The 10,086-nt window shown below is 40.0% G+C and overlaps 1 protein-coding gene across 1 annotated transcript; it reads right to left on the bottom strand.

Moving 5' to 3' along the window:
- Positions 1 to 395: 395 nt before the first annotated feature.
- LOC141607894 (uncharacterized) lies at positions 396 to 2,326 on the bottom strand. The gene is made up of 5 exons (XM_074427244.1): positions 2,087 to 2,326; positions 1,689 to 2,029; positions 1,238 to 1,534; positions 1,045 to 1,099; positions 396 to 917 (listed from the first exon to the last, which is right to left on the bottom strand). The coding sequence occupies exons 1-5, from the start codon at positions 2,324 to 2,326 to the stop codon at positions 396 to 398; spliced, it is 1,455 nt and encodes a 484-aa protein (XP_074283345.1).
- Positions 2,327 to 10,086: the final 7,760 nt, after the last annotated feature.

The raw sequence follows: 10,086 nt of genomic DNA, 5'->3' as shown, positions 1-10,086 counted from the left end.
TTACATCTCCATTTAAGAACCCAACTCTCAACATTACCGTGCCATTGAACCATCAACCAATTCTGCAGATACTGAACACACTGCATGCTGTAAGGACACTCAAAGAAGAGATGAGAGTGCGTCTCATTCTGTACTTCACACAAATAGCACACTCCAGCATTAGCCACCCCAAATCTCAAAAGACGGTCTTGAGTAAGGAATTTATGCTGTATGTAGATCCACGAGCTGAAGTTATATTTAGGCAGGTTAACCCTATTCCACACAAAGGGTACCCAATCTTTCTTTTGATGATCACCTAGTAACCAGTGGTAAGCACCCTGCACTGTGTAGCTGCCTTGCCAAGCTCCTGTATGAAAACCCGTTCTCAGTTTCTCCTTTACCTTGCATATTTGGCTCTATGTCCAGCTTGAGTTGATGGAAGGTTGATACTGCCACCAGTCCTGCTGTTTTATGTAGATAGTATGCACCCATTTCACCCACAAACTATCCTTCAACTGAGAAATCCACCATGAATATTTCCCAAGTACTGCAATATTCCTCAGATGACAATTGCTGATGCCCAGCCCACCCTTATCACAAGGAAGACAGCATGTCTCCAATGCTACAGGAGGAGCATGCCTGTACTCATCAGAGCCTGCCCATAAGTAATTCCTACAAATACTATCCACCTTATGAATAACTCCTTTAGGTAGTAGGAAAATACGAACCCAGTAGCTGTGCATCTGTGTCAGGACTGATTTGACTATAACAAGCCTACCAGCATAGCTAAGATGCTTGGTACCCCATCCTCTAACTTTGGCTACAATTTTATCCACCAGTTTACTACATACAGCATTAGACAATATTTTATGAGAAATAGAGATACCAAGATATCTGAAAGGGAGAGTTCCTCTCTGAAATCCTGATATCCTGCTAATCTGATCAACAATGTCAGGCCCCACCCATTTAGATAAAGATCAGACTTGTCATTATTAATCTTCAATCCAGAAGCTTCAGAGAAGGTCAGAAATGCTCTCATCAAAATCTTGACAGAAGAGAAATCACCTTTGCAAAAAGGAGTAACTCATCAGCAAATGCTAGGTGATTGAGCTTCATAGCCCTGCACAAAGGATGGAACCTGTAATCATGTCTGGTTATAACCACATTAAGGATCCTAGTCAAGTATTCTAAGCATATGGTAAAGAGCAAGGGAGACATAGGATCCCCTTGTTTCAGTCCATGTTTCCCTTTAAAATACCAAAAATTAGACCTATTCAAGGATAAAGTAAAAGATGTTGTAGTAACACATTTCAGAATCCAGTTCACCATTTGAGACGGGAACCTGAGAGCCTCCAACATATCGCCCACAAAATTCCACACAATTGTGTCATATGCTTTCCTTATGTCCACTTTCATCATTACTCGAGGAGAACAACTTTTCCTACTGTAAAGCCTCGCCAAATCTTGGCATATAAGAATGTTGTCCACAATCTCCCTATCTCTAATAAAGGCACTCTGATTCATGCTGATAATCTCAGTCAACACCCCTGCCAGCCTGTTACGAATGACTTTGGAAATGCATTTGTAAATGACATTACAACATGCTATGGGCCTGAAGTCATGCACAGAACTAGGATTCTCTTTTTTTGGTATAAGAGTGATGTTAGTGGCATTGATTTGTTGTAAAATTCTACCACTAGCAAAAAAACTCCTGAACGGCATGAACAATATCCTCTCCCACAATCTCATAAGCATCATGAAAAAATCCTGAAGAGTAACCATCAGGACCAGAAGCTTTCTCCACTGGAATAGAGAATAGAGCCTCCTTAATCTCATCATAGGTCACCTCCTGAACCATCTGTCGTGCATGCTCCCTACTCACAGTCTTTCCTCTTCTCACCACTTCAAAACAAATTGAGGTGACAGAAGTAGAGCTCCCTAACAAGTCTTTATAATATGCAATGAAAGCTTGCTCAATGGCACTACTATCATTACACACCAGACCATTACTATCCTTAATGCTCAACACCTTGTTCTGGGCTTTCTTAGCCTTAATTGAACTATGAAAAAATCAAGTATTATCATCAGCCTGATTGATCCATTTAACTTTTGCTTTCTGTTCCAGAAAGGCAATTCTAGCTTCCTCCAGCTCCCTAAAGGTCTGGACAGCAACTCTTTCCTCAGCTTGAATCACCTCATTTGTAGGATCACCATGAAGGTTCCTCTGAATATTATCTAACAGCAGCTTAGCTACCTTAGCAGTATTCTCAATATCACCATAGCCTTCACTGTTTAGATGTTTCAAAGGCACCTTCAACCTCTTTAATTTTTTCACCACTTGGAACATGAGACATCCTCTCACAAGAACACTCTATTCCTTTAACACTATCTGCAGAAATTTATCACTCTTGCCCCACATGTTATAGTACTTAAAACTGCCTTTTCTCTTGTCACTATCCTGCCATAACTCAATCATACAAGGTGTGACACCCCCATACTCCAAGTGCCTTACCAGGACCACTCAGGTATAGGAACGTCACCATCTCGGTTACCCGAGGCAATGATAATCATAAGACAATGCAGAAACGTACTTTAAAAGTAAATATAATTTAAGTGATTACATGTCTCAAACCAAAACTGTTAAACTGAAATACAAGGTTCTCAGACGATCTACTGATAAAACTATCAAAGCTATAAAACATCGTCTGACACAGCGGAAGACTTCTAACTGCCACGTGATGACTCATCCCAGCTATCTCATACGCGTCATATCATACCTGCTCAATAACTGCTCACCACCCCCGAATGGATCACCACAGTTTTTAAAACATTCTAACGGGGTCAGTACTAATTACATAATCAAAGCCACACTGAAACAATCATACAAACAACTCACACACAATCCCAGTCTCCATCTCCAATCACCTCATAACTGACTACACACTAAAGTGTGTAGCCCTGCCAGAGTACCCATCGCAACAGATACTCCTCGCCGCCAGTGGGGGACTGCAGCCGTTTCCACCTAAGCCCCGCTCATCTCCATTGAGCGATAAACCCATGTTCATTATGTGCACATCCCCTCTGTGACGGGTTCCACAGAGGGCGAATCAAGGGCGTGAAGCCACTCCCGCAAGTGACTCCACTCAGCCAGGGACGCACCCCGAAGAACACAGACAGATAAATAGTAACCATAATACAACATCAACAACCGTCTGAATCAATCAACAATATGAAATCACAACCGTCTGAATCAATCAACAATATAAAATCACAACCGTCTGAATCAATCAACAATCACTAACTACAGCACAATCACCATACACATCATGTAACTAATACTGAGTAGGGAAACCCTACCTGGAGAGCAAACACAGACTCAGACGATCTAAGCAGCTACTCAGAATCTCTCCTCAACAAAGCCTCCTCCTATACATACATACATACAAATACTACCTTAATCATACAATCATAAAAACCCCCAAATTACCCAATTAGGGTTTCAACTAAAATCAATGAAACAACATAAAAATTGTACTAGGATCTTACCCACAATACGACGGTCTCAACGGCGTAAAGAACACAACGATCCGTTGACTCTAGCCCTTAGGATTTGCCAACAATGCGACGAGAGAGAACTACGTAACTTCTTTTTCTTTTGAAAGGTTTAGAAAGGTGAAAAATGATTAAAGAAAATGACGGAAGCCTTTTATATTAATCTCGCGTTATTAGCAAAACTCGTCAAAACAAACCCGTAAAACACACTTACTCGATCGAGTAAGGCACTTACTCGATCGAGTGCCCCCTACTCGATCGACTACCCAACCTACTCGATCGAGTACCCTACAGGCAGACTATTGTTTTGCGTCAAAAACTACTTACTCGACAGAGTAAGCCCCACTCAATAGAGTACCCAAAGACTCATAAAACCGTAGTATTACAGTCTTCCCTCCATAAAAAGAACTTCGTCCTCGAAGTTCAACCCATACATAAACAAACCTACCTACTCGATTAAGACAGAACAACGCAACTAAAAACTCAAAACAAAACCTCACCCTATAACACATGAACTCTTAACACCAACTCCACCAACTATGCCTACCTCCACAACATGTCTCACGATATCGTATCAACTACATTATATCTCTCTCGACACTAACTCCATACACTACCAACTACCGTCCACAAACGCTGCTAGCTCCGTAATATATCATCCACTAGCAAATCCAATATCAAGGCACTCACAGACATCAAACGGAATGTTACATTCTACCACCCTTAAAAGGAACTTCGTCCTCGATGTTTACTCACACTCATAAACATCATCATCCAACTGCCAAAACTATCGAAATATTCTCGCACTCCTAGACATCACACCACTACAAGCACAGTCATGACCTTTAACAAAATCAACCACAACACAAATCAATCTTTTATTCTTCATCAAGACTCAAACTTCCAAATCTACTACAACCTGTACAACCATTAAACTCTCTTTGTCGCATCCTACTCCTCTTAAGATAAATGTTACGTCCTTGTAACTCACTAATACTAGATCCTTAGCTATATCTTTCCACTATCCTCATCACTACCACCTATCGAAGAGAACCGCCTATAATCTAAACACTAAGCATTCCTATATCCAAGGCTCTCATACTTAAACCACTCTCGTACCTCAATTCATTCTGCACTCCATCTAACCAATACCACAAATTCCTGATCATAACAGACACTCTAACTCTTCCACATTACCGCAACACCACATAACAGACCACTCTCTATGTAGGTAACGCAGACTTCCTCTGGCTGCCCAATATTCGACTCAGCAGCTAACTGAGCTATTTCAGACTCGAGCTCATCAATTTGCGCAAAAAATTGTCTATCATGTTCTTGCACTTGGAGTGCAAGCGCCTTCACTAAAGACTTCAACTCAACAATCTCTTCTTTCCGCTTATCAGGAGGAGGGACTTGTTGTCGCGGTGGCCAGATAAATGGAGGCTGTTGGTAGCCTCGTTGATAGGGCAGGTGTGACGGCGCAATTACAATAGATAGATTAGCTTGTCTACGTTGCTTGAATGCATAAACCTCGTCATTTTCAGCTAAGCAAAAAGCTGCATTGTGCTCAGCAGCACCACATCTCCCGCAGTAAATCACCTGTTGCGCCATATAATGGAACATAGGTGACGGGTCAAAGGTACTCAAGCCTTCCCTTTGACAATCTTTTACCTAGAACTGTCTAGGTAGGAGCTGTAGGGCCTATCAAAACAGCACTAAAGAAAAAAATTAGAACGGCCTCAAGGAATATATCCCTTGAGGCTAAAGACAGACAAAATTAAACAAATAAATACAGTAGTTGCTTCCCCGGCAACGGCGCCAAAATTTGATACCGTCGTCAGGTACCAAAAATAAAATACCTAGTTACACTAACAGAAGCTAGCAGTAAGTAGGGTCGATCTCCATAGGGAGGCGGTCACTATCTACTTGTCAAATTTGGTCTGTCTAAGGTCACAGTGGGGGTTTTGATTGCTTTGACTAAACTAACGAGATTAAGGGGAGAGAATTAATGATAAGAGAAATAAATAAGAGAGAGAGAAAACTAAGATGTCGGGTTATCAACGAACGTTAGTTAATTACAGCTAAGGTCACATATTAGTCGATGTGTCGGTCTAAGGGGTAACGAATATCTCCTTTCGGTCTCAATTCGCCCTAAAATACTATTAGCTTAGCTTCCGCCCTAACTAAAGCATTCTATTTTTCACTGCAGGTCTCACCCCTTCCAACCTTCCGGTCCAGGTCGAGGCTTACCAAGGTTAAAAAGGCTAAATGCATCGATTCAAATAGCTAGATACAATTATAAGCAGTGATTAACAACATAGACATAACAACAACGACAAATCTATGAACTAATTAGCAATTAACATCGGTCCATTGAATCCCCTAATCCTAGCAGGGAAAAATTAGCTAGACATGATAAAGGAAAGAACATAAATAAAGGGAAGAGAAATAACGAACATTAAATAAAAGAGAAAAGGGAAAGATAAAATTACAGAGAAAAGATCCGGAAAAAGAAAAGAACAAAGTATCCAGCAGTAAAAAGAAGAAAAGTAGTGTATGTCGTGCTCCCAATCTGTTCTGTCGTCTTCCTATTTATAGGAAAAGACGATTTTATTTGACCTAAAAACAAATTAAAGCTAAAAAGGCCCGAGCCCAATAGAAACAACTCGATCGAGTCATTTGAAATACTCGATCGAGTAGAATTAAGCTCAAACCACTCGATCAAGCACTTTTCGAAAATAAGCAACTCGATCGAGTATAAAAAGGAGTCGATCGAACATAATTGTACTCGATCGAGCACTTTCCAGCGCACAATTCCTGCTTCGCGCACTGAAATTCAAACGGCTGCCATTTCTTTGTTACTTGGGCAAACAGGGCGTTTCCGATGGCGTTGGAAACTAAGAGGACAAGCTTTCATCTCCATTTAGAATCGCCTGAAAATCAGTTGTAGAACTCGAGATATGGCTCTTCAAATTAGGCACTAGTTATTTGAAATTCTTCTTTTGCTCGCCTAGCTATCTTACTCCTTTGCGCATCTCAAAATAGTAGTTTGCAAGCTCCGACTCCACTCATCTCCTAAATGCATGCATGTGGACATGTTTTAGGCTTGATTATGCTCATTTCCGGTTCATACCTGCAAATAATACAAGACAAACCAAAGTAGACAATTCGGGGGACATTTGTAGCTAAACACCACACAAAATGCATAGAAATGCGTGCAAATAAAGTACGAAATACCTATATAAAATGCATGCATCACTCCTCAAGCTCCAAGTAATGAGATGGCCGAGATGAAAGCTCTATTGCAACAAATTTTGTTGATTTAACAAAAGCAAACTGCTCAGATTTCAAAAGTAATGTCTTATAACAAGATGTTGGATACTCAAGTTGCTCAAATGGCGGCTCAAAATCCTTCAAAACAGTTCGGCAGTCTTCCTCCTCAAGGTAAGCAAGCACATGAGCAAGTTAATGCTATTTCTTTGAGGAGCGGTACCACTTATCAATGTCCGGACTTGCCCGTTAATGAAGATGAGGTTCCCTATATGCATCTGGTGTGTCGGTTTTATATGCTCGTCGTCAAAAGCTATCTAACAAAATCAATATTTATAACTTTATAACTACTCTTAGCAAAGAGGCAAGTAAAGGTCGGATCCCAAGGGACGGGTATTGATGTAGGATTTTCAATTGCAAATGTTTGTGTCTTAGGGTGTCACAATTTGGGTTGAGATAGGAGATAAACTAAACTAATCAACAATATAAAAGTAAAGTAATGAAAACAGGCAAGATGATTAAAGTGAGATGTAAACAATTGATTAAAAGCACTAGGGTGTCATGGGTTTATAGGGGATTCAAGGGAGTTGATCACACAAACATGTTCTCCACTAGATGCAAGTACTTATTGTTGTGATGGGATCGAGTTGGTGTATAAGCTTACAATCCCTAAGAAGGTTTGGGTCCCGGACCCGAATTGATTAGATTGTACAACACCTATAAGTCGACTTAGTCCTTCATATTCAACTATATGCATGGTCTAATGAGACTCGAGTTGGTGTATAAGCTTACAAGTCTCATTGAAAAGATAGGTGATGGGTAAAAAATGCAAGGATTCATAGGCTCGCATTTCATCAAACATAACATGTGCATAAGTTGATATCACAACAAGCAAGCAAATTAATTATGAAAACATATTAGATTAAGCATGAATCAATCCCCATGTTGGTTTCCCCTAATTTCCCATTAACCCTAGCTAAGGAAACTACTCACTCATTATCAAGTTTAACATGCTAACAAGGTTGTCAATCATACTAGCAAAGAAAAACATGATGAATAAGTGAAAGTGATTAACAATATTTAAACAAGGTTAAGAGAGAATTATACCTATGAAGATGATTCCAAATAATAAAGAAAAGAATAATAGAAGTATTTGATGATTGATGGAAGGTTGTCAATCCTCCAAATAAACCCAAATAATCTTCTAATTACCCAAAATAAATGAAGAACAATAGAGAAATTAAGGAAAGATTAATATTGAGATTTGTATTAAGACTAGATTAAGATTTGATTACAATATTAAGAATGGATTACAACTTAATTAAGGAGCATTAAGGAAAGATAATACTTCATGCCAATCTAGGTAGTACAAAGGGGTATTTATACTAAAGATTAGGTACAAGGATTAGGGTTACTAAGGGCTTAAATGACTATTAAGTCCTTAAGAAAAGTTGAGTAAATGCTCCTCTTGAAGGAAATGAGCATATCCGTCATGCTAGTCTTGCCAGGATCCGTGCGTCTTGAGATGTGGCACGGGCTCTCTGACCTATGATCCGAGCGGATTGCCTGGGAGACGCTCAGATTCCTTAGTTGCAAGACGCTCATCTTGGCTGAGAGACGCTCGGATGTTGGTGATGGGAGACGCCCGGATCGTGTCTGATCCGCTCGGATTCCTTGGCAGACAGCTTCTCTTCTTTTTCCTCCTTCACAATCTGCAAGGATCATTTCGGGGATACAAGGATCCTTTCATCATTGCCCATTTCACATTATTATCTACATAGGCCTTCTAGTATTGTCTCCTCTTTGATGCTTGGTCATTAGATGCAATCAATTTAGCTCCATTTCGCCATGTAAATACAAGGTTAGCACTCCTTTCCTACCAAGGGGACAAAACCTCAAAGAATATGCAAAATAGGAAACTAGAGATAGTAAATGACCCAATTATGCACTATAAAGCATAGGAACGAGGTTAATTCCGGGACTAAATGTGCTCAAATATGAGTCACATCAAACATCCCCAAACCGAACCTTTGCCCGTCCCGAGTAAAGAGGTGACTAGAACTAGACCTTTATTTTAACTATCCTAGTAATTTAACCGATGTGAGACAATCAGCGGGTCTCACTCCGCCCCTTCAACTCACAACAAGACATCTATGAGATAAGATGCCTTCTCGCAAGGCAAGGTGGGGCTTACTTTTGGGCGTCTACGTGCTTGAACTTTCGACCACGTAAGCTCGGATCTTTCTGAGTACCGGCCTCGTTTTGCATGACCGACCAATTTGACCAACTCCACCATCAATCAACTTAATCAATTTGTTTAATTCCTCTTAAAGGGCACTTTCGTCGTACATTTGAGTCGAGCATAAATAAACGTTAACTTAGTTAATCTCGCTTCGTCAAACATGTAAGTCTGAGGGTGTAAATCCTTCTTTTAATTATTGTTCTTTATTTTTGTAATCATTATTGTAATATTTATGTCGAAAATACGCTTAAAACCGATTTGTAAAACCTTATTTCAAACCCTTTTTACGGATTATCAGGAGACCAACGTCGAGAAAGGACGCAGCAACTGTTGTGCCTCTTCGAAGGGACGCAAGACACTGCTTTGCGCCTCTTCGAGGCCGCGCAGTTCTGCTTCCTTTCTTCTTCCTTCGTCTTTTGTTCGTCTGTATGTTTTATTTTGCTTTCAATTGTTCATGTTTCTTTCAACACAATAATTCTAATATGATAATTTTAACCTGTAATTCATTAATATTTATTATCATTAACATCCCGACTTAAATCCCTTATAATTCATATTTGCGGGTTTTCGACATTCAAATCAATTCGGGTTTTAGAGATTCGATTCATCCATATTGACTCTCTGGAATTCATCTTTGATATATTTTCATTCGTTATTTATCGTTGCCATTATTAGTTCGTCATTAATTGCCTGTTTAATAATTAATTTGTTTAGTTTGTTTAATTCTCATATTAACGATTTGCAATTCCGGCTTCACAGCCCGGAGACCGAGCTGGGAAGCAGGACGCAGCTGGCGTCGCTACGCCTCTTCCAAAGGACGCAGCTCTGCTGCGCCTGTTCCTGGTTGAGTTCTGTCTCTGAACTCCCGTTTCTGCCGTAACCTAGTTTATTAGTTTACGTATTTAATTTACTATTAATCGTATTGTAGATACCCAGTATCTGCACCTTCCAAAAACCACCCGATGATGATCGGACTGTAACGTGTTTTTGATATGCGTACGTGGATTGGCTATACATAAGACGGTTTAATGCACTACTCGGAT

Source organism: Silene latifolia, chromosome 10 (assembly GCF_048544455.1).
Source record: "Silene latifolia isolate original U9 population chromosome 10, ASM4854445v1, whole genome shotgun sequence".
NCBI classification, from domain to species: Eukaryota; Viridiplantae; Streptophyta; class Magnoliopsida; order Caryophyllales; family Caryophyllaceae; genus Silene; species Silene latifolia.
The sequence above is the reverse complement of the archived record's forward strand: the minus strand, read 5'-3'. Positions and strand labels throughout refer to the sequence as shown.

Bases quoted from the DNA above. Each gene is read 5' to 3' on its own strand.
- LOC141607894 (XM_074427244.1), bottom strand. From the start codon at position 2,326: ATGTTCCAAGTGGTGAAAAAATTAAAGAGGTTGAAGGTGCCTTTGAAA. The intron at 2,030-2,086 runs GTTAAATGGATC...AGTTCAATTAAG, and splicing joins TTCTGGAACAGAAAGCAAAA to GCTAAGAAAGCCCAGAACAA. The intron at 918-1,044 runs GTGATTTCTCTT...ATTGTTGATCAG, and splicing joins AGTTACTCCTTTTTGCAAAG to ATTAGCAGGATATCAGGATT.